Raw genomic sequence first — 24,632 nt, forward strand, 5'->3', positions numbered from 1 at the left:
TATTCAGAATCGGTACTTCCATATTTCCAACAAGGCGGGTGACTCGGATGAGACAAGGTGGAGAGACAATTGAAGCTTATTACAATAATCTTCGGGGTTTGTGGAGGGAGATCAACTTCCGTCATCCAAACCCAATGACATCCCAGTGATATTGAGCGGTACAGTCTTGCCATTCAGGAAGACCGGGTGTATGTCTTCCTTGATGGGTTGGATTATCGTCTAGACAAAGTGAGAGCGGATGTTCTCCAAATGCAACCATTCCCAACTGTCGAGTAAACATATGCACGGGTTTATAGGGAGGATAGAGACAGTCGGTGATGCTCACCCATACTGATTTCACGTTTGGGTCTGCTGCCATGGTGGCACGAGGAAGCAAGACAAGTGTTCGAGAATCACCAGTAATGTCAATTCTACAAATGAATAATCAGGAGCTACGCAAGGGGGTGGGCGGAGGAATAACGATTCACGAACTACAATTTCATCTGAAGGATGCTCACACTGTGGGAATGCTAAGCATACTCAAGAGACTTGCTTTAAGCTCCATGGCTATCCAAAGTGGTGGAAGGAATTGAAGGCGCGAAAACAAGCCGACAGGAGTACTAACAGTAGAAAATGGAAGATTTTTTTTGCTAAGATGGAACCTCAGCTATCTTTGGTGCCCAAAGTTGAAATTCAAGACTAACCAGCTACGTTCAATTCATGTAATATCCAAGGTAATTGTGGTTGTGCGCTAGTTCTCCCTAATCACAATAGTTGTGATGGATGGGTTATCGATTCGGGGGCTAGGGAGCATATGACCTTTAGCCCAGATGATTTTGTGAGCATGACAAAACCAAGACGATGCAGTATCTCAAATGCAAATGGGAATACATACCCAGTGACAAGGGCTAGTGTGGTTACGGTTTCCCCTCAATTGTCATTGCCTAACACCTTACTTGTCCTGTCATTGACCACGAAATTAATTTTTGTTGGACAGCTCGCTGAAGATTTGAATTGTATTGTTCTAATGTATTCTCAATTCAGTCTTTTCCAGGATATCCTCACGAAGGAGATCATTGGATGTGGTACTAAACCAGGGGGGTTGTATTACTTGGATGATCTTAAGTTTGGAAGTGTACATCAAGTTCGAGGTTCACCTAGCAATAAAAAAAAAACAGATTTGGCTTTGGCATCGACGATTGGGACATCCTTCATTTGGCTATATGAAAAAGCTATTTTTTGAATTATTTTTGGATCTAAAAGAGTTGGATCTCCGTTGTCAGACTTGCATTTTGGCTAAGAGCCACCGTGTTTCCTTTCCCATTAGTTTGAATAAGAATAACGTGCCTTTTTCGTTAGTTCACTCTAATGTGTGAGGTGCTTCTCCTATTACTGCTATCTCGGGTTGTTGGTGGTTTGTTATTTTTATTGATGATTACACGTGTATGACTTGGCTTTACTTGATGAAAACTAAGGATGAAGTGGTTAATGTGTTTAAAGTATTTCACAAGATGGTTCAAACACAGTTTGATGCTAAGCTACAAGTTCTTCGAAGTGATAATGACGGAGAGTATGTGAATCGACATCTCAAGGAGTACTTTTAGCAACATGGTCTCATTCATGAGATCTCGTGTACACAAACTCCACAACAGAGTGGAGTGGTTGAAAGGAAGAATCGCTATATTCTCGAGACCGCTCGAACCCTCTTAATTGAGGGACATGTTCCTTCATGTTTTTGAAATAATGCTATTGCCACGGCGGTGCATCTCCTCAATTGAATGCCCTCGAAAGTGCTAGATTTTCATACGCCTCTACAAGCACTCTATGCATTTATACCATTGCCATCAGTCTTGACAATTCCTCCTCATGTGTTTGGATGTGTTGCGTTTGTTCACATTCCGAAGAACCAACATACCAAACTTGATCCATGTGCTTTACGGTGTGTGTTCTTGGGGTATGGTACTCATCAAAAGGTTATCAATGCTACAACCCATCTACTAAAAAAAACTTATATGACTATGGATGTCACATTTGTTGAAGGAGAGTTCTTTCACTCGAGTACCAATTCTACCTTTGAGGGGGAGAATTGGCTAGAAATGGAGAATTGGTGGGAGATTATTTCTAGGGTTATATTCGAAGAAAGAGACGCGGTTGTTGGGGGTGGTGGTAATGTTGATGATAACTCCAACATTGGTGATAACGGGGCTAGGTAGGCTCTGATTGATGTTGGAGCAACCGTGGGTGGTGCTGGCACGACTGGTGTTAATGGTGGAACTATTGAGCAGGTGACATATGGTGCTAGTGCTAGTGAATTTGCGACAAGTGTAGCTACAGAAGCCTCGCAGGATCCAACAAAGGGCGAAATACCCACACGTGAACAAGTTGAGCAGCCCCCTTGCCCTTTAGTACCCAACCAAGTTCGTGAGGATTTTCCTAAGGTAATCTCTTCTACTTCTTCTGGTTTGTTTGATGAATCTAATATGTCAATGGAATATAAATTACATGTTAGGCATAATCGGGAAAAGCCCCCAAATCGATACTCACTAGATGCTGGAGAAAGGAGATTGAAATATTCCATCACAAATTATGTATCAACTAGAAGGTTATCTGAACCATTGAAGCAGTTCATGTTGGTTGTATCTTCGGTTCAAATTCCGAATGAAGTACAGGAAGCTTTGGAGGATCCGTAGTGGGTCCAGGCTATGGAAGAAGAGATGAAGGCATTGCAAAAAAAATAGAATGTAGGAATTGATGGACTTACCTGAGGGAAAGAAAACAGTGGGATGCAAATGGGTGTTTTCTATCAAATATAAGGCGGATAGGTCCATCGAAAGATACAAGGCAAGATTGGTAGCAAATGGGTACATGCAGACGTATGGAATTGACTACCAAAAGACTTTCTCTCTTGTTGATAAACTTAATACTGTTCGAGTTTTGGTGTCTCTTGCAGTTAATTTAGACTGGCCACTATATCAGTTTGATGTGAAGAACACATTCCTCCATGGTGACTTGGAGGAGGAGATTTATATGGATGTACCACAATGATACAAGTCTTCCTCACATCCAGTTGTGGTTTGCAAATTGAAAAAGTCCTTGTATGGTTTGAAGCAATCACCAAAGGCTTGGTTTGGTCGGTTCAGTGTGGCAATGAAGAAGTGTGGGTACAGACAGAGTGAGTCGGATCGCACCTTGTTTCTTCGATGACAAGAAGGGAAGATAACTACATTGATTATCTATGTTGATGATATAATCATTACAGGGGATGACGTGAAAGAAATCACCTCACTCCAAATGAGGCTTTCTGGAGAGTTCGAGATGAAAAACCTGGGAGAACTAAGGTATTTTTTGGGAATAGAAGTATCAAGATCAAAAGGGGGAATATTCCTATCTCAAAGGAAGTATGTACTAGATTTGTTGGTAGAAGTAGGGATGTTAGATTGTAAGCTAGCGGATACCTCAATCATGGAGAATCATAAACTTGGAGAGTATCCCAATCAAGTACCAACAAACAAGGAGAGATACCAAAGGTTAGTGGGGAAGCTAATCTACTTATCGCATACACGTCCGGACATTGCATATGTGGTAAGTACCGTAAGTCAATTTATGCATGCTCCTAGTGAAGACCATATGAATGCTGTGGTGAGAATAATTCGGTATTTGAAAGCATCTCCGGGAGAGGGTTAAAATTCTGAGGAATGGTCATCTTGGAATTGAAGGTTACACGGATGCAAGGCGGGCGGGGAGTGTGTACAACGGGAGGTCAACTTCGGGGTATTTCACATTTGTGGTGTGGGGGGGGGGTGGGAATCTGGTCACTTGGAGAAGTAAGAAACATAAAGTGGTGGCTTTGTCGAGTGCAAAGGAGAAGTTCAGAGGGATGGCCAAAGGGCTATGTGAATTGGGACTAGAAAGCTAATGTCTGAATTGGGATTTCCTCCTAGATCCGAGATGAAGCTCTTTTGTGATAACAAAGCAGCTATTGACATATCACATAATCATGTGCAGCATGATCGGACCAAACATATTGAGGTTGATCGTCATTTTATTAAGCAGAATTTGGATGCAAACATAGTTCAATTCCCGTTTGTGAGGTCTGAAGATCAGCTAGCAGATATATTGACGAAGGTAGTCTCAAGCAGAGCCTTCTACAGCTCACTTGACAAGTTGGGCATTAGCGACATTTATGCACCAACTTGAGGGGGAGTATTGGCATGAGTTGATTTGTAGGAGTGATATGTATAGAAAGAAAATATTTATATTTGCGCGAGTTGATTTGTGAGGGTAATGCATATAGAAAGCAAATGTTTTACCTAATAGGCAATTGTTACCCTAGCAGTACTTGTATGTATATATATATATAGCCTTGTAAAGAAAAATATATATACCGAAAAAAATGATAGTGATCTATTTTTTCAACAGGTACTTGCTCATCTACTGTTGCGACAATTATGAGGAGGTACGGGGAGTCATATGACTTTCTAGATTTTTTTTTGTTTCTTATTTATAGGAAAATCACGATTGGGATGGTAGGCCCAAAGCTATGAAACTTGGGTGCTGGGTCTATTGTCGAAATTAAATAGCCTTTTTTTTATTGTTTATTTCATATTTATTATTTCTTGTCAGGGCAAATATTGAGTGCTCAACGAGTACCACATGGGATATACACAAATCCATTTGCAATTTCCATTAGGAGTGTACAAAGGAATTGGGACCGGCTTGGAACCTGTGATTTTTAAAGGAACCGATTCGGTTCCCATTTCTAATTTATGGGAACGATGGGTACTAGTACGTTTCCCGATTCAATGGGCAGATCCACTTACCCAGGCACCTGAATTGGACCGGTTATGTTAATATATTAATTTTTAATATTAAAAAAATTATTATGATTAATCTCTTATTTCGAATATGCCCAGATTTGAGTGCAAAAGATGTGTAATGTCTCCCTCTTGGTCCATGCCCGCCACGTGTTTGAAGAAATGCCTAAACCAAATTTGTTAGGATTAATCTCTGATTCTGAATTATCAAAAGGAGTATGTGAATATATGGTGTGTGGTATAGGCTTTTTGTTGATTACTAGGTATATTTTTAGTCAAATTTCATCTCTACAAGTCTGAATCTTTTCAATCTTTGGCTACCTTTACTTTGTGCTTTGGCCATATCGCTATGAATTGTCCTCTATATTTGTGATGTGGCTACAACCGTAAGTCTTGAATGGATGATGATGAGGATGAATGCTGGCAAATTCGCATCTGGTGGTCGAAGGCAACCTAAGATAGGGGTTCGATGATGGGTCTTTTGTTTGAGCGTGCGATGTTACAGGAGCCGTGATGTCCTAGGTTTAATGTCCTGTTTCTGGATAATGGGATGAATAATTCAAGAAATAAATAAACTAAAATAAAAAAGGGAGGAAAACCCATAAACTAGATCGAATCGATGGTCCGGTTCCTAGGTGGATCCATGCAACTTACGGACGATTCTTGATTTTAATTTTCTAGAACTGGTCTTTAACAGGTGGTTCCCAGTTCCAAGGTAGGAACCACTCACTCAGATCATGCACACCTCTAATCTCTACACGTACCTAATTGGACCCCACTAGGCTTCATTAGAAACTTCAAGTTTCTTTTCCTTTCTTCTCGCTCTCTCTTCTCACTTACTTTTCTTCACCACTAGACTTATAGCTCGAAAATTTGGACTTTCCTGGTCAAGTTCGTTCGGGTTTTTGGGTGCGATCTTGGACCCATTTCTCCTTTGGGCCTACTCCTCAATCTTTTTAGTGGCTCGAGCTCGATTTTTGGGCTCGAGGCCGGAATACATGACGACGAGCTTGGATAGGTACTTCTTGACATAGAATATATGTATAGATCATTAATTTAATCCTGCTTTGGAGGACATATAGTTAAGTTTAATTTTACCAACTCCCTATTCGACATATTTCTCTTTAAATCGTTGGTCAAGCATGATTTTTGCAACTCATGGCTATTTATCGAATCCCATTAATGTTTTTTCTTTGGACAATAGAGTTGAAAAGGTACAATTTCCTCCAAAAATCAAATTGATAAAAAAAAATAAAGCATATTCCTTGTATATAAATATAATTAAATAGGAAGAATTGGTTTGTATTGTAAATGCATCACGAACCAAATTAAATCAAACCATGCTAATGTATTTCCTGAATACAACATTTACATATTATCACCCCAAAATAACTCTTTGTCACTATAGCTCATCTATTCAAATTTATTTATCGACATTGTAATATAAACAGATAGATCCAACCATGACATCTCTCTTTCTCTCCCTCGTCTTGCAAAAACTTGAGCATCAGCTGATAATCCGTCCTCTGAAATATCGAAGATGTCATCACTCTTGCATAGGGCATACACTACGTCCACCATACTTGGCCTTTTCGACAGTCCCGATTCAAGCACAAGATCACAATGGTCTCCACTGAGCACAATGAGTCTGCTATCGGGCCCTTGTCCATCCATCCCCTTAACCTCTCGGCCATCCCTCCTTGCTACCATTGCTTCCGCCAAAGGCCTCGACCAAGCCGGCCCTCATCACTCTCCCTTCCTTGTCCATCACCTCTCTCCCAAGACCAGCTCCAGCTTCCTCGAATGAGAACACATCAATCCTAATGGACACGAGCCCGTGGGACAAGTACGCCAGGACGAGGTAGCCTTTGGGTGCCCATGAGTGCATGGTGACGGGGGAGGCCCAAGTTGGTGATCTTGGCCCGCATGTTTGAGTCCAGCAGGCTATTGCTACTCTTGATGTCCTTGTGGACTATAAGAATATTAAAATATTAACAATATCTTTGTCTAATAACTTAAGTTTTTACAATAGTTAGTACTGATTTCATAAAATCTTACATGATATTAAAAATTGAGAGGTCCTAATTCAAATCAAGCCTCTATTTGCCTCCCTAATTATCACACTTTAGACAATCTAACTTATGTGTGAAGAGAAGTGTTAGAATATTTAAATATCAACATTGGCTTGACCATTGGATTACCGCAAAAATTGGGCACCGAAGATTGATTGCAGAGGTTCCAGGCCTCCTTAGGGGATGTAGGCATGGACACCGAGTAGTCAGGCTTGAGAACCTACCATCACACCAAAGACCCCCATGAATGAGCCTATGACCCCAAGATCAGGCTCGAGATCTCAAGATTTCAGTGAATGCACCCCAATCCCCATTGGCCAAGCTCAAGCCCCCGAGTATGGGCTTGGGACCTAGACACCCAAGCCCAAGCCCTCGGCGCTCAAACCTAAGACCAAGAGTTGTTCTCGAAGACTTTTTCTTGAAACATGTGTCTCATCATTTCTTCAATCAAACGTAAGAAAATGACTTTCATATTATTTGTAAATTACAAGTGGAAAATAATTTTTTAAAAACATTTCAATAAATTTCAGCTTTCATGAAAAAATCGGAGTTTCGTGAGAGAGAAGCGCACCATTCGGCTCATTAATCCTAATAGATAACATAAGCACTTGCGATTTGTCTTCTAGTTCATATATTCCTCACACAATTGATTTTAACTAGAAAATATTAAAACATTGGTTGTGGAAGGAGTAGGTGGTCAGTTTATAAGTGTGAGGAAAAACCTTACCCTCTAAACCTAACTTCTAAGATAAAAGTGACCTAAGATCACCCAACACTAGTATCAGAGCTCAAATTTGCCAACAAGTTTGGACTAAAGAGAGTTACAAGTTGTTATGGCTCCGTCTCAAGGCTCGATGTGTGAGGGGGAGATTGTTAAGGTCGTCCTATTAGAATTTATCTCACATCGATTATGGAAGAGGCTGGTGATCGATTTATAAGTGTGAGGAAAAGTCTCACTCTTTAAGCTAGTTTTTGGAGGGTGAGAGACGACCAAGACCACCCAACATTAGTATCGGGAGAGTTACAGATTGTTGCGCTTTCAACCCAAACCCTATGTGTGAGAGGGAGATTATTAATGTTGTCCCACATCAGTTGTGGTTTGCCAACAAGTCTAGACCTAAAAGTCACACGGGAAAGTTATGGGTTGTTGTACCTTCAACTTGAGGCCTTATGTATAAGGGGGAGATTGTTAAAGTTGTCCCACATCAATTATAAAATAGAGTTGGTGATGCGCCTTCAACTCGAGGCCCTATGTGTAAGGGGGAGATATTAAAGTTATCCCACATCGATTATAAAATGGAGCTGGTGATTGGTTTATAAGTATAAGGAAAAGTCTCATTTTCTAAGTTAGTTTTTGAGGTGAGAGAAGCCTCAACACTCTAAAGTTTAGACAATGAAATATAAGTATAATATAATCATCATAAAATCATAACAAGATGTGCGTCACAACAATAAAACCAAGAAATATACTAGTAGAGAAACTAAGTAATTCGTGCTCAAGCAATCAATCAATCACAACATGCATAAGGATAAGGAAGATTTAAAAAGCAAAATTCATGGCTAAAACACAAAATATGTGGGGCATAACAGGAATGTTGAAGGAAACCCATCTCAACTTGCTTTTAAATAAGGAAAAACGTTTTTGGGCAAACCTAGATTTGCTTAAATAAGTCGGCAAACTAATGTAAACGATCGTTACTCATCAAGTCATGCTCCATTCAGTTGGCTTAAAATGAAATTTGCACATAAAATTAGAGAAGCTCATTTTCTCCCGATGTAAGGCAAATTGGAAAGACACCCAATATCGCAAATTATCAAATTACCGTAGAGGATTCATGGAAGACGGACGTGACGAAAGCTACTTTCGGTCCTTTACTTCAAGATTGAATTTCATTTTAATTCTTGTAAGTTTGTTTCATCAAAATTGAATGGTCGACAAAATACATTTCACTAAAGGTTAAATTTTTGGTTTTTACAATGAATCATGCTCTGTGGTGATTCGGACCGGAAATGAATTGCGTAACAAGGCCTGATATGAGTTGAGTCAGTTACGAGTCACTAAGTCAGTTACGAGTCACTAGATTTATATTGTATGAAAATGAATCAATTTGGATTGGATCCAACCTATCTTTTTGATGGGTTTACTGAGCACTAATAGCTTCTAATGTTAGCCGTTTTCCAAGCTAGTTAAGTAATAGTCATGGGCTTGTCCCAAGACAGACCGAAAGACTAGAGATTTTCACCAGAGCAAGGCCTAGCTTTGAGAGAGATTGGGCCCATAAATAAATGTGTGATATGAGAAACCTCTTCCTATCTCGCCGAGATTGAATTCTGTCTTCCTCACTAATTCTTCAGAAATGCATATCTCTCTCTCTCTCTCCCCGCAATGTCATCGAATATATACATATACATATACATGTATATATGTGTATACACATATATACATGTATATGTATATGTATATGTATATGTATAGATCTTCAATTTAATCCTACTTTTGGAGGACATATAGTTAGTTTAATTTTACCAACTTCCTATTCCACATGTTTCTCTTTAAATCATTGGGTTGAGCGTGATTTTTGCAACTTATGGCTATTTGTCGAATTCCATTAATGTTTTCTCTTTGGACATCAAAGATGAAAGGCACAAATTCCCCCAAAAATTTGTTCTAGATCGAATCAAATTAATAACAAATAAAGAATATTCCTTATTTATAAATATATACTATCTTCACTTCTTTTTTGACTCGACACCTCATATCGCATTGAATTGACTACATTATCCTTTTTTTCACCCTAGCAGCTTCTTTCGCATCCATTACATTTCAACGTTTTTTTTTTTTATGTTTTTTTTTCTTTTAAATTTATTCTCCATTATTATAATCTAAGCAAGTACTAATCATATATTAGATTAAAAAAAATGTTAATGTTATCTGCAATTCGTTTATTTTACTTCCTTAGAGTATTCCTTTGATTGTGAATTTTGACTTCGATTTTTAGTACAAATTTACAAGAATTTACTCAAAAATTAAATATTGCAGTTGGTGTATGTATCATATACAATTTACTCAGAGGTTATTGTCACGGGCCGATCGATTGGGATCGTGACCGCGCGGCGGCTCCTCGCGGGTCGACTCTCTTTAGGCCCATGACATTATCCTCTCACTTGTGCTTAGGTTATTTTTTTTAATAATTTTTATCGGTACAACAAATAGAAATATACAAATAATTAACAAAATGATTAGCTTTTTTATATCAGAAACACAATAATTAGTTAACTATCTACCAAATAAAATATTTTCAGAGAAGAAGTAAACAAATTTTGTTTCGAATGAGAAAACAAAGGAAAAAAAACCAAAAAGGAAAAAAAAAAAAAGATGCAAGCATTAGTCTTAAATCAAGAGTAGGCATCATATTTAAGCTCAATAATTATTGTTTGTTAGGAGCATGGTAATTTATCTCTAGTAAAATTGAAGCAAAAGAAAAAGAAGAAAAAAAGGTAAGGAATATTCTTAAATTAAGCGTGGAACCCGCAACGGATGTCAATAGCTAAAAAGGGGATGGAAATAATGTGAGCCAAAAAGTATTGGTTCGTATTTAAACTGTATCACACACAAAATTAAATCAAACCATGCTAATGCATTTCCTGAATACAACACATACATATTATCACTCGAAAAAAAAAAAAAAAACTAATATCACTTTTTAATAGCCTGTTAACAGTACATTCACCATGGCTCATCTATTCAATAAATTTAGCCACATTGTAATATAACCAAATAGATCCAAACATGGCCCCTCTCTCTCTCTCTCTCGCCCAAACTTGAGCATCAGCTGACAATTCGAAGATGTCATCGCACAAGGCGTGCACCATGTCCACCGTGCTCGGCCTCTTTGACAGATCCTAATTCAGGCACGAGATCGCGACGCTCGCCATGCTCTCCACCGGGCACGTCGACTCCGCCACCAAGCCCTCATCCATCCACCCCCTCAGCCCTCTCGGCCCTCCCGATCTCCTCTGTGCTTCTCCCCCTGAAGGCCTCGACTGCAGTGGCCCACATCACCCTCACCTCCTCATCCGTTGCCTCCCTCCCCGAGACCAGCTCGAGCAGGATGACCCCAAAGGAGAACACGTCCATCCTCATGAACACAACCCCGTCGGACAGGTACTCGGGGGCGATGCAGCCCTGCGTGCCTACGATGTGAATGGTGATGGCGTTGCAGCCTGACCTGGTGAGGCCAAAGTTGGCGATCTTGGCCCGTATGTCAGAGTCGAGCAGGATGTTGCTGCTCCTGATGTCCTTGTGGACGACCGGCGGGCGGGTGTGCTCGTGGATGTACTGAGGCCTTTGGCCACATCGACCGTGATGTGCAGCCGGGTCTTCCAATCCAGCCTCCCCATGGCTGGCCTTGTAGAGCCACAAGTGGAGTGATCCGCTCGGGATGAACTTGTAGACAAGGTAGCAGTTCGCGTCCTCCAGGTCGATGCAGAAGCCCTCCAACCTCACTAGATTGCCATGGTTCACCTTCAAAAACCAAACGATTTAGAGATCGCTAAGGTTGAATCAATCTTTTAATGTGCTTGTATTACCAAATGCATTATCATCTACGAGAAGGGCCATCACATTCTGATGCAAGGCAAATCAAATTTCTTAGAATCATGATGTCTTGTTTATTATTTTGAAAATATTTTCCTTATAATCCGACATTTATATCTAAAAAAAATGAATCAATAGATTTTTTTTTAAATATAATCAATGAGAAACCTATACACAAATTTAAGATTACGATTTTCTCTTTAAAAAAAATCGGAAATAAATTTACAAAATACAACTAGACTTGCTAGGCCCAAGCAACACGCGCCCCAACTTGAGCAACATTGGCCCCTCATCCGATCCTAGCAAGGGTCGCCAGCCCTCACCTATGGTCAATGAGGCCTCACCCCCTGGTGAGGGTCGGTGCCCAAATTTGGCTTTGCTCAACCTATTATGGGCAAGTCTCATCGACCTTTGCCTAAGTGAACCTCATTGGCCATTTCCTAGGGTCGACAAGGCCTTGCCTGAGAATGGCGAGGGCCAGCCACCCTCACCCACTGTCCCTTCTACCGATGGGCAGTAGCAGCTCCTTTCAAGGGAGGCCCTACCATTTTTTTATCTTTCTCAATTTTGTTTTGTCAATTAAAATTTGAGCATTTTTTTAGTTTTTAAATTTACTTTAAATATATTTGGAAAATAAAATAATAAAAAATGCCACATACAAAAGAAAAATTAATTTAAAAATGCCACATCAATATTTTTGTTAAATAAAATAAATGTGTTAACAGAAGGACTTGATTATACAAATTTGATAAATTTTAAGATTTGATTTTTTTTTCCAGTTGTAGGACTCAATTGCACTTTTGAAATAAGTTTTAGGACTTTTAGTGCACATATCCCAAATTAAAAAAAAAAAGAAAAAAAAGAATTCCCATCTTTGAATAGGGAAAATCATTTTCCTAAGCAAGAAATCATTTCGCCTTCCAATAACGTTCACTTCTTCATCTTCTTCAATAACCAGTATTCCATATGAGATCTAAATGCCCAATAATATTTTTAATTACATTTTTTTAGCATGCCACCAAATAAATGGAAAATAACTATTTTTCTTGAAAATGATTTTCAAAAAGTATTTTCTTTTTTTATGAAGTTTTATGTGAAACAACATCATTGATTTGAATAAGGGGAACGACCCTTTCCTATGGGAATATGAAAATCATAATTGGAATAGTGGACTCGAGGCTATGGAACTTGGGTGTGAGTTTCTTATTGTGATTAAATGTAGGATTTACACTGACCCATTCATCATTACCATGTGTATCTAACAGCCCCCACTCTGGCTTCATTAGAAACTACAAGTTCCTTGCGTTTCTTCTCGTTCTCTCCTCTCACTTTCTTTTCTCCGCCGCCAGACTTGTAGCTTGAAAATCCAAACCGGCCCGGTCAAGTTGGTTCTGATTTCTAGGCGGGATCCTAGACCCATTCCTCCTTCAGGCCTACTCCTCAAATCTTTTCAGCAGGTCGAGCTCGATTTTTGGGCTCGAGGCCGGAATATATGACAAGCTCGGAATGATTCTTCTTCACATAGAATGTATATTTCGATCATCAATTTAATTATGCTTTTGGAGGATATATAGTTAGTTTAATTTTACCAAGTTCCCATTCGCTAAGATGGCATTCAATCTTAGCAAGATAAGAAGTTTCTCATATCACACATTCATTCATGGGCCCAGATCTCTCTTGAAGCCGGGCCTTGCTCTGGTGGAACTTGTAGTCTTTTAATCCCGAGATGTCATGAGACAAGCCCATGACCATTTCTTGGTTTTGAAAACAACTAACATCAAAAGTTGTTAGTGTTAACTAGACCTGTCAAATAGGTGAGTTAAGTCAAAAAATGGTCTAATCTAAATTAATCTATTTTTATATAATACAAATGTAGTGACCTATATCCAACTTAACTCATATCTAACCCAACTAAATTACTATTATATTTATATATTTAATCAAATTTAGAAAAATTCATGCCCAAATCGAGATGAGAGCACGGAGTGAGTGTGATATCGAGTGAGGGCGAGAGAGAGTGAAGAAAGAGTCATAGATGTGGATTAGTTTAAGTAAATTGTGAACTTATTTAAACTTTATATTATTTTGGATTTTATTATTCTAAAGTCATTTATAACTCATTTATAGAAAATAATTAACTTATTTAACAACTCAGTCCATTGAATGCAAGTTAAGAAATAGTTTTATGACCCATTTTGATAAGTCTAGTGCTAAGTTATTAATTCACATTTAACTTGCAATTCTACAGAAAATAAAATTCAAAATGCACGCAGGAGGAAGAAAGGCTTTCGAATAATGGACCCACAAATCCAGCTCATCTATCAAAGCTGAGACTTGATTTGTTCTACACGGCCCACCATCCGTGTTTTTAAGCCAAATCCAAATCCCGGCCGTCCATTTTTACCAATTCCACCAAAATCCAAATCGTGACCGTCCATCATGCATGCTCCGGTGCCAGTGTCCGGCTTCCACGCCAACTGTCTTCTTCCTTTTCCACCAGATGACCAACTTCCAACGCCAAACCCTGACCGTCCATTTCTCTCTCAATAGAGCATTCAGCATGCTCGTCCAACGGTGCTGTTATTGATTGAAAATGACGGTGCAGTTATTGATAGTTTGTACGTAAAATAAATTAAGAGGTCTGATCGTAAATTGAAAAGATGTGAGCGTGTGAGTCGATATGAAAGTGCGGAACTCTTCTAGTCTTATAATTAAAAATCATGGGCTAAGTGGGTTAGAACATACGGTATCTATACCACCGGCCGCGGTGGCTCCACTGGCTCCTCAACAAAGAGGTGAAGGGTTGTCAAAAGCTTAGGTGTATTAAGTGTGACTCGGGGGTGGTGGGTCCTCCTGCTTAAGTGTCGCGCAGGGGTTTGCGGCGCGGGTGTCAGCCATCGAATGGCAATTCCTCCAAGAAAAAAAAAAAAAAAACATACGGTATCTATGTGTGGGCACGCGAATATTAAGTTTTTGTGCTTGTAGAGAATTTGTTGGAAAAATATCAGGATACTCTTATTTTGAGACTTAATTTTTGCAAGTAACCATTAATAACTTTGTGCGATATTATTATGCTGACAGAAGTGCTTAATTGCTTAATTTCACTTAATTTCACTCGCATCATCATTTTCAGGGAGAGCAGGTGGACAATGAGATAAAGGCCAGTGTTTATAGACATGAATATGTGGAGTTTTGTGACGATACAGACAATAAGATGTTACTCGCTTTTTTTTTTTGTCCTTTCTTCTTTCTTCTTTTTCCTTGCTGATGTATATTATATTATTTATAATTATAATGGGTTGCTTCTCTTTATTGGTGGCACTACGTGGACAATGGTCTAGTGGAGCCCAATTATATTCAAACAAGTGGCTGCTAGTCTTTGCCTAGCTCTATTTAGGGGTGTACAAAAGAACCAAGAAACTGCCCTAAATCGGACTGGATCGGATTGGGACCAATGATTTCCATGAGAGTCAGTCCGATCCTAATTTAGTGGAACTAGTGAATATCGATCTAGTTCCCAATTCTAAGCATGGAATCGCACATCCACCCATCTGGACTGGATCGGACTTGACAGTGTGGGTATATATATATATATTGAAAAAATATTTTATCTCAATTACTTAATTATCTCGTAGTTTTTCGACCAAAAAATATACGTACATTTGACTAATTTTGTCTTTTGTGTATGTAATAGGATTAACCCTATACTTTTTCTTTTTCTTTTTCATTCTAATAATCCATTTACTGTCTTCTCAATCAATACAAAATAAACAAGCAAAGAGGAATGAGAGAATTGATTGGAGATGTCCATAAATGTTGCTACGCTTTGTTATCATGATATGAAATTAAGAGTCTAATTAAGTCTCTCCTTATCCATTCCCGTGATTAAATTAGGTTGACATTAAAAAAGATGGATCAAGAGATTAATATTTTAATTTCTGTAGAGGTTAAGACTTTTAAAGTGAAGTCTGATTCTCCACATGTTTCCAGTGTCAAGAAACTCAAACTTGACCACACCATAATATTTGAAGAAATTAAGTTCTTAGCTAACGAGTATAGTTTATTCGTTTTGCCCTATAGTTTTTAATCATTTATCAAAATCAATGGCTCGCAATTCAACCTGAATATAAGGAATAAGCCCTGGTGCTATAAATAGAAACTAGATTCATCATGATATTAATTGATTAATGCAATTTTTTAGGGATTGGAGATCTGTTCCATGGATTCACTAATGAATCAGTTCTTAATGGTTAGTTTCCAGTTCTAAGTTGGGAACCGCCTACCGAATTATACTTACCCCTAACTCTAATGACAACTCCATAGCCATTTCTTTTAATTTTTCTTTTAGATTAATATCACGAAAAATTTCAAATGAATCAACACATTACAAATTTACCCCACAACAATTTTTTGACCATTAAAAACCTTAATATAGTATATTTGTGATACTTATACCCTCCATTGATTTCCATTAAATTAGATTAATATAACAAAAACCACAAGTTGTTGACCATTAATTTTCATATGTCATCTAATACACCGTTCAGATTAATTTCCCTTTGAGGATTTACAGGAACGGCTCAAGCATTTAAATTCCTCAACACCATCTCCTTCCTTCTCTCTCTCTCTCTCTCTACCGCTAGCGGCCGTGAGTACAAGGTCAAGGACATGTTGTAAGCCAACTTTGGCTGCCTTGAGATCAAGTTCATGAAGGTCCAAATGGCAGCCCTCACGTCTTGTCAATTGGAGTTCGGCCTCTTGCAATTGCTCAAGGGTGTGAGGATCACCGACTTTGAAATCTTATTAGAAAAGTAAGGGGGTGTGAATGGGTCAGAGGTATTCAAGATACTTAAACCTACATGAAAATAAAAAGGATTGTGCTTTACCTGACCTAACCTGATATTTGGAACTTATCTATATTGCTTTGTTTTTGCTATCAAATAAAATAATAACTTCACCCCCTTCTCACATATTCTTTATTTATATTAGTAGACTTGATAAAATAAACTCTCCTTGGCCTCAATGATTCTCAAATCTAAAAGGCATCGGTTATTATTAGCGGACAATTATTGAAAAGAAAAAAGGAAAATCCCGACCCCACCTTAACAAAATCCAATCTGATATTTGGATTAAGTTTCCTTCCGGTTCGAATAATAAGAGAAAAATTGGACATTGTGGACAATTCAGTTCCGAAACACGTCAAAGAAAGCCTACACTTTCACTCCCAAATATGCGTGCCAAGCAAGCCAAGCCAAGGATGACTGATGCCCGAGGGAAAGATATCGATCTCAGCACATCCTGGTATATAATTTGATCAGCAGCCAAGAGCCCAATAGCAATCGCGCACTGAAACAACAACGTAGAATTCGTTTGATTTTTATTGGGCAAACCCTTTTTTCTATTAGGTACTCGGCAGGTCAAATAGGCTTAACTCAGCATTCTGCACACGGAACTACTAGTGGCCGTGTAAAGCACCATGTGGACTTTATCCACGGCGGTTGTCCTCTCTGCTCATCTTTTAAGGAAAAGCAAAGAAAGAATCTTGGGAAAGGTATTGAGACTGGGGATTGTAGTCCCCAATCATCGTCTCCCAAATTGTGAAGAGCACTCTCTCTCTCTCTCTCTCACTCTCTGCTAAATTCCAAATCACCGAACCAAACCAATGAAAAGTAACTATTTTCTTTAAAAATGCTTTCACCGAAAAGTATCATCCTTTATCTTGAAATTTTATGCAAAACAATCACACCATTAATTTGAAAAAATATTAGGTGCTCAATGAGTGGCATGTAGGATTTACACAAATCATTTCACCATTTCCAAGCGTCGGTCAAGCCATGTAAGATGGTCGGCATCTATGTCGGTAATTTGCATCCCAAAAATGGATGGATTGATTGAATTTACACAAATATAAAACGTTCATGTCGCAATTGACAAAATAAAAATTTAAAATTAAATTGATGTAATTATAATAAGTTTATAACTTTTTTTGGTAAAAGAATTTGCATTAACTCATCCAAGCATATGAAAATCAATTGAGTTTTCAAGTACAAATCGGATTTCGCATAGTCTAGTCGCAACAATTTATTTTTCTTTTTATTTTTTACATCTCATTCTACTTCTGTCCAATTTTATTATTATTGGCAACCGTCGTCGCACGGATCTCTACCCCGGGCGAGCGCCCACATCACGCGGTGGCATTAGCGTAATTCGTTGCCAAAGAGGGGGCCGACTCCCGCGTGGCATTCCCGCAATTCTCGGGACACCTGGCATTCCCGTAATTGTCTGGCCACCACCATTGTGGCATTCCCGTAATTTTCTGGGACGAAATCTCCCAAGCCCGAGTGGGGCGGGGTACTTTTCTCCTCTGGGGCGTGGCATTACCGTACTTTTCAAAGTGGAACGGGGTACATTTCAAAATTTTCAAAGTTCAGAAGGTGCTTGTTGTTTCAGATGACAGCGACAGCGCCCTCATCTATATATGCCGCCCTCCATGCGCATGCATTTCCATCGTCGCCTTCGCTCGCTCTCTCTCTCTCTCTCTCTCTCCCTCTCACTGCAGATTGTTTTTTTTTTTTTTAATTTTTTGGTAAGTTCTCACTGCAGATTGTTGTTTCAGACCTCCGTCGAAAAACCCGAAGAAGACACAAAAAATGGCGTTGCCAGTGGAGAGAGCCGCCAGCCGCCGCGAGTACAAGGTCAAGGACATGTCGCAGGCCGACTTCGGCCGCCTCCTGATCGAGCTCGCGGAGGTCCAAATGCCCGCCCTCATGTCCTTCCGCTCCGTGTTCGGCCCCTCGCAGCCCCTCAAGGGCGCGAGGATCACCGGCTCTGTCCACATGACCATCCAGACTGCCGTCCTCATCGAGAGCCTCACCGCCCTGGGTGCTGAGGTCCGCTGCTGCTCGTGCAACGCCTTCTCCACCCAGGACCACGCCGCGGCCGCCATCGCCCGCGACTCCGCTGCCGTCTTCGCCTGGAAGGGTGAGACGCCCCAGGAGTACTGGTGGTGCATCGAGCGGGCCCTCGACTGGGGCCCCGGCGGCGTCCCTGACCTCATAATTGACGACGGAGGCGATGCCACCCTCCTCATCCACGAGGGCGTGAAGGCGGAGGAGGCCTATGAGAGCACCGGGAATCGCCCCGACCCAGCGTCTACCAACAACCCGGAGTTGCAGATCCTGCTGACCATAATCAGGGACGGGTTGGAGACCGATCCGAAGAGGTACCACAAGATGAAGGAGAGACTCGTCGGAGTCTCCGAGGCCACCGCCACTGCTGTCGAGAGGTTGTACGGGATGCAAGCCAACGGGACTCTCTTATTCCCCGTTATTAATGTCAACGACTCTGTCACCGAGACCAAGGTACTAATAAAGAATCTAGTCATTCCCGTTTTATAATTGAGAGTAGAGTCACGAGTAGCTCCATTTAATCCCTTCTTGGAACACAGTGCTCTTGCATGAAACAGTTTCAGAACTTGTGCGGTTGCCGCCCCTCTGGGCCTGACGGTCTACTGATGACTGCCGGCGTCGAGATCGCCGGGAAAGTTGCTGTGGTCTGTGGATATGGAGTCGTCGGCAAGGACCGCGCTGATGCCCTCAGGGAGGCCGGTGCTCGTGTCATTGTGACCGAGATCGATCCCATCTATGCTCTCCAAGCTGTCCATGAAGGTATCCAGGTCAAAACCCTGGAGGATGTTGTCTCTGAGGCCGACATCTTTGTCGTGACCGCCGGCAGCAGCAAGGGCATCATCATGGTCGACCACATGAGGAAGATGAAGAATAATGCCATCATCTGCAACGTCAGTCCCTTTGATAACGCGATCGACATGCTCGGCCTCGAGACCTTTCCGGGCGTGAAGCGCATCACCTTCAATCCCCAGACGGACAGGTGGGTCTTCCCTGACACCCAGTCGAGCGTCATTGTGTTGGCGGAGGGACGCCTTGTGAACTTGGGTCACGCCACCGGCCACCCTTGCTCGGTGACGTCCTCCTGCTCCTTCGCGAACCAGGCGATGGCGCAGCTGGAGCTGTGGATGGAAAGGGAGACGGGCAAGTATGAGAAGAAGGTCTACGCCATGCCCAAGCACCTGGACGAGAAGGTGGCCAGTCTTCACCTCGGCAAGCTCGGCGCTAAGCTCACCAAGCTTAGCAAAGAGCATGCCGACTAGATCAACTTCGCCGTTTTTGGATTCTTGATATTTAGCTAAGTATGGTTGGGTACATTCGGAGAGCGGTGGGCCGTGGATGAATTATGGAAGTCAGTAGAATAAATACATATTTATGTATGTATGTATAAATAAGAGAATGTAAGGCCTCGTCTAAATCTTATTACTTAATTTCCAGCTATAAACAAAAATAGAAAGTAAAATAAACTCCCCTCGGCCTCGATGATTCTCAAAGCCGAAAGGCGACCACTATCATCAGTGGACGATAATATATAAAATAAAAAAAAAGAAGAAACCCGCCCGAAACAAAACCCGACCGACATTCGGACCAGTTCTCCTTCCGGTTCGGATAATAAGAGAAAAAGCGGACATTGCGGACGATTCGGTTCCGAAATGCATCGAAAGACGCTATGCAGAGAGAGAGGAAAGAAAAAGAAAAAAAGAATGAAAAAGAGGGGGGGGGAAGAGAGGAAAAATTAATAAAAAGATAGAAAATAATATTGAGAAATTAATAATTAAAAAAAAAAAAAAGTCTATACTAATGCCAACCATACCACATAGGACGGTTGGTGTCAACGTCACTGATTTTTAGCAAAATTGATCGAATTGATTAAATTGACATAAATACAAAAGATTTATGATTAAATTTTTTTTTTTTTTAAATCGATAGACTACATTAGTTTTATTGAAAATTGTATGACTAAATTGATACTAATATAATAGGTTTAAAAAATTTTAGTACTTTTCTCGATCATTACTCATTGAGTCATGTTCAATTCAGATAGCTTACAATGAAAATTTGCACAAATAATTAGAAAATCTCAAGAACTAACAATCATTTTTATCCAAATGTAAGGAAAACCCAATATCTAAAATTATCAAATTGCCAAGGAGGATTTTTATAGAAAACAAAAGACACGACGGACAAGCGTGTCCATTAATTAAGATTGAAATTTCATTTTAATTCTTGTACTTCGACATTTTTTTTACTATTTAGTCATGAAATATGTATTTCTACATCATTAATCATTCGGTCAAGTCTGGGTAATCGATTTATCATGAGTGAAAAATGGGGATTCTATTTTATTGGAAAATTACCCAAAAAAAAAGTTATAATTCTATTGTATAGATACCAATTCAATTCTAAAACTTTAATTTTGATCAATTTAGTTCTAAATCTTTTGACGATTTATTAATATAGTCATTTGAACCAAATTTGGATGAATATCACCGACATAGACCGCGGCCGTCCTACATAATATGATTAACGTTAACGTGAATACTTTTTAATAATTTATTTATTTATATATTTTTTCATTTTTCAATTTTCTTTCTTATTCCCCTCCTGATCTGCAACCTTGACAATGGCCTAAGGAGGTCACCAACCCTAGGTGAGAATGCCGCAACCTCATCAGATTTGGGCAAGGGTATTGCCCTTGCTTGATCTGGGTGGCACAACCACACCCAAACACAACACGAGCGTCACGACCTTTGCCCAAGCCCTCATTTTCATTCAAAGTACATAGAACAAAGATGGCACACTTCAAGTTTAATAATGGGATAATGACACATGATCCGTAAATTTTAATTCAATGTACAATATGATACAATTTGATCTATGAATTTTTAATTTTTTCAATATAGTAATAGGATTTTTTGTACATATTCAACTTAGCTCTTGGACTATATACAAATGTTTGATATTGTCATTCCATTAATTCAAGTTCAGGGACAACATTAAATATTTTTGTATAGTTCAAAGATTTACAAAAAGTCCAGACATCACATTTAAGAAATTGAAAGTTCAATGACCACATTACACACTTAGGGCGCGTTTGGTAATGGTTCTGTTCCCGGGAGTAGATTCGATTAGGCGATTCTTTTTATTACATTCAGGGAGCGATTCTAAGCATTTTAAACCGTTTGATAAGCTGTCCAAAATTTCTGATTACGGAATAGAATTGCGTTTGATACGTGCTCATTAATTGCTTTCCAAATCAAATTTTTAAATATTTTTCTACTTTTTACTTTTTTTCTTTTCTTTTTTTCCTTTTTCTTATCTTCTTCTTCTTTCTAGTGGCCGGTCGCGGACCGGTGACCGGCCGGACGAGGGCCGGTAACCTCACCGGAGCGTCGCCAGCCCTTGGTGAGGCCGGCCCTCGTTGGCCGAGCCTCGCCCGGCCGGGTGAGGCTCGCCTAGCCTCGCCGGATCGCGAGGCCGATCCCCGCCCGGTGGCCGGTGAGCCTCGCCCGGCCACCGGTGGTTGGCAGCCGCGAGGCTTGCCCGGCCCGCCTAGCCCCCGGCGGGGCTCGGCCGGTGGGCTTGGGCAAGCCTCCGGCAAGCTCGCCCGAACCTCACCACAGTGCAGCGAGCCTCAGACGAGCTCGCCGGACCGGCGGCCGCGCGGTGGCGGCGGCGGTGGACGGCGGTCGCGAGATGGCCGAAGGGAAGAAGAAGGGTTCTTGATTTTGATTCTCAAATTCGTTCCCCGGAACAAGAATCAACTTTTTTTAGTTCTTGATTCTATTCCCAATCTGTTCAGGGAACAAAATTTTTACCAAACGCGATTCTAGGCCTAAGCGATTCCAGGAACAAAGAATCGGGAATTTGGCCATGTTTGGATGGTTACCAAACAAAAGTGCCTTAGTTACAGTTTAAAAACTCCTTGCACATTTGGCTATAGTTCATGAATCACATCAAACAAATTAAAAATTCATAAATTACATTACATATTGGGTCAAAATTCAGGGATTATTTACGTTTTTTTTTTAATACACGAAGACCTAGATAAAGATATAAGCGAAGGCAACATAACATAAATCAAGAAACTAAGGGGTTGTTTGGCAATGTTCGGGGAACACTTGTTTTGTTTTTTTGTTCCTGAGGCAAATAGAACAGAAACGTGTTTGGTAATTTTTTTTGTTCTCGGGAATAAATTTAGAACAGAAACAAGAAACAAAAAAAAAAAATTGTTTCTTGTTCTCGAGAACAACTTAAGAAACATATATATATTCTTTTCCTTTCTTCTTCCCTAGCTGGTCACAGGCCTAGGATGGTTGGCAATTGGCCAAACGAGGCCCGGCAACCTTGCCAGAGCCTCGTTAGCCCTCGGTGAGGTCGCCTTGAGCTCGTCGGCCACCGGTGAGGCTCGAGGGAGCCTCACCATGGCTGGGTGAGGCCCCTTGAGCCTCGCCGTGGCTGGGCAAGGTCGAGCCTCGCAATGGCTGAGCGAGGGTGAGGCTAAGGCTCACCAGTGGCTAGTGAGGCTCCCTTGAGGCTAGTGACCTCGTCTAGCCGCGGACCAGGCTAAGAGGAATGAGAAGAAAAAAAATAAAAGAAAAAAAGAAAAAAATGTAGTAAAATTATTAATATCTTAAAAGCAATTTTAAGTCACAAAATATTTGGGGTTGTGCCAAACGTGTTTCTATTCTGGACCAAATTTTTTTTTTTATAGTTAAAACACCTTAAAATGCTTCGAAACTATTCCCAAGGAAAGAAATAGAAAAAAATATTTATGAAAAGAAACATTAGAACGAGAAATGTTCTGTCTACGCACCGCAAAAGCTTGATTTTAATAATGGACGGCAATATGGTTCTCTTGTCCTTTCCTTTTTAACCCTCGCAAAGCATTTGCTTGTGGCATCTGTCGTGTGCCATGATTATTGAGAGAGAGAGAGAGGGAGAACCCATTACCTTTGGTCTGTCAGTCTGGAGATGTCTCTGAACAAGCCCGTGACTATTCTTCGGCCATGCACCTACACAAACACGCTAAGGAAGAAAGGGCTATCAAATTCCTTTCATGCTGGCCGGGCCTACAAATCCAGCCCATCTATCCAAGCTAAGGCTTGATTCGTTCTACCCGGCCCACAGTTTCTGCGTGCTCTAATTCCAGCATCCACCTTCTACGCCAAGAGCTACCAACTTCCAATGCCAAATCCCGATCGTCCATTTCTCTCTTAATGAAGTATTGAGCAATGCTCGTAGAACGGTGCTGTTATTGATTGAAAATGATGGTGCAATTTTTGATAGTTTGTTTATAAAATAAATTAAAATGTGTCTTATCCCATATCTAAAAGACGTGAGTGTGTGTGTCAATATATAAATGTGGAAGTCTTTTAACCCTAGAATTGAAAATCATGGGCTAAGTGGGCCGGAACCTACGATATCTATGTGCGGGTCTGAGATCATTAAGTTTGCACGCTCATGGATAATTTATTAGAGGAAAACGAGATTAAATTCTCATTTGGAGACTTTGTTACACCTTTAAACTGATTTAGAAGAAAAGTGACTTATGTTGTGTATTTTCCTTTATGTAAGGGTACCTTTGCGATTTACAGATTCCGTACATGGAAGAAAATTGACCTATGAATATGCAAGAACGTTGATATCCAGGTCATATGTTACCACTTGCAAATTCAACATCGATATCCAGTGGGTACGTCATTATCAACGCTGGGTATGTTCGTTGGGTATGTTCTTACCCCACGTGACGTACCCAACGTGATATCCAGGTCATGTGTTGGGACGCGCAAATTCCACGTCGAAAGAGGTCCAATGTCGTGACTTGCAAATTGCAGACAAATTGGTCCCGATAAGTCCAGCGTAGGGCCCTTTCCCTCCATGTGTGGCCCACTTTCAGCCATGTTCATTATTCCTCGTCGCTTTAAGGATGTGCAGGAACGAATCACGTCTTTAAATCCCTCAACACCATCTCCTTCCTAGGCTCTCTCTCGCTCGCTCGCTCTCTCTCTCTTTCTCTCTCTCACTCCACGGTGTGTTTCAGATTTCTGTCCAAGCACCCGAAGGAGAAAAGAATGGCGTCGCCAGTGGAGAGAACCGCCAGCGGCCGCGAGTACAAGGTCAAGGACATGTCGCAGGCCTACTTCGGCCGCCTCCAGATCGGGCTCGCGGAGGTCCAAATGCCCGCCCTCATGTCCTGCCGCACCGAGTTCGGCCCCTCGCAGCCCCTCAAGGGCGCGAGGATCACCGGCTCCGTCCACATGAC

The 24,632-nt window shown here is 40.6% G+C and overlaps 2 protein-coding genes across 3 annotated transcripts in view; both read left to right on the plus strand.

Annotated features, from left to right (window-relative positions):
* Positions 1 to 18,112: 18,112 nt before the first annotated feature.
* LOC120286460 (adenosylhomocysteinase 1-like) lies at positions 18,113 to 19,629 on the plus strand. Of its 2 annotated transcripts, XM_039298669.1 has the most exons (3): positions 18,113 to 18,424; positions 18,560 to 18,823; positions 18,928 to 19,629. In XM_039298669.1, the coding sequence occupies exons 1-3, from the start codon at positions 18,113 to 18,115 to the stop codon at positions 19,627 to 19,629; spliced, it is 1,278 nt and encodes a 425-aa protein (XP_039154603.1). The 2 variants fall into 2 exon arrangements, with proteins under 2 accessions (XP_039154603.1, XP_039154602.1); XM_039298668.1 differs by having other exon boundaries at positions 18,113 to 18,823.
* Positions 19,630 to 24,441: 4,812 nt separating this feature from the next.
* LOC120287276 (adenosylhomocysteinase-like) overlaps positions 24,442 to 24,632 on the plus strand; it is a 4,037-nt gene continuing 3,846 nt past the window's right edge. The window contains exon 1 of the mRNA XM_039300023.1: positions 24,442 to 24,621. Within this exon, the coding sequence (XP_039155957.1) occupies positions 24,442 to 24,621 (180 nt within the window). The remainder of the gene's footprint in view (positions 24,622 to 24,632) is intronic.

The sequence above is a fragment of the Eucalyptus grandis genome, chromosome 8 (genome assembly GCF_016545825.1).
Source record: "Eucalyptus grandis isolate ANBG69807.140 chromosome 8, ASM1654582v1, whole genome shotgun sequence".
Lineage (NCBI taxonomy): Eukaryota > Viridiplantae > Streptophyta > Magnoliopsida > Myrtales > Myrtaceae > Eucalyptus > Eucalyptus grandis.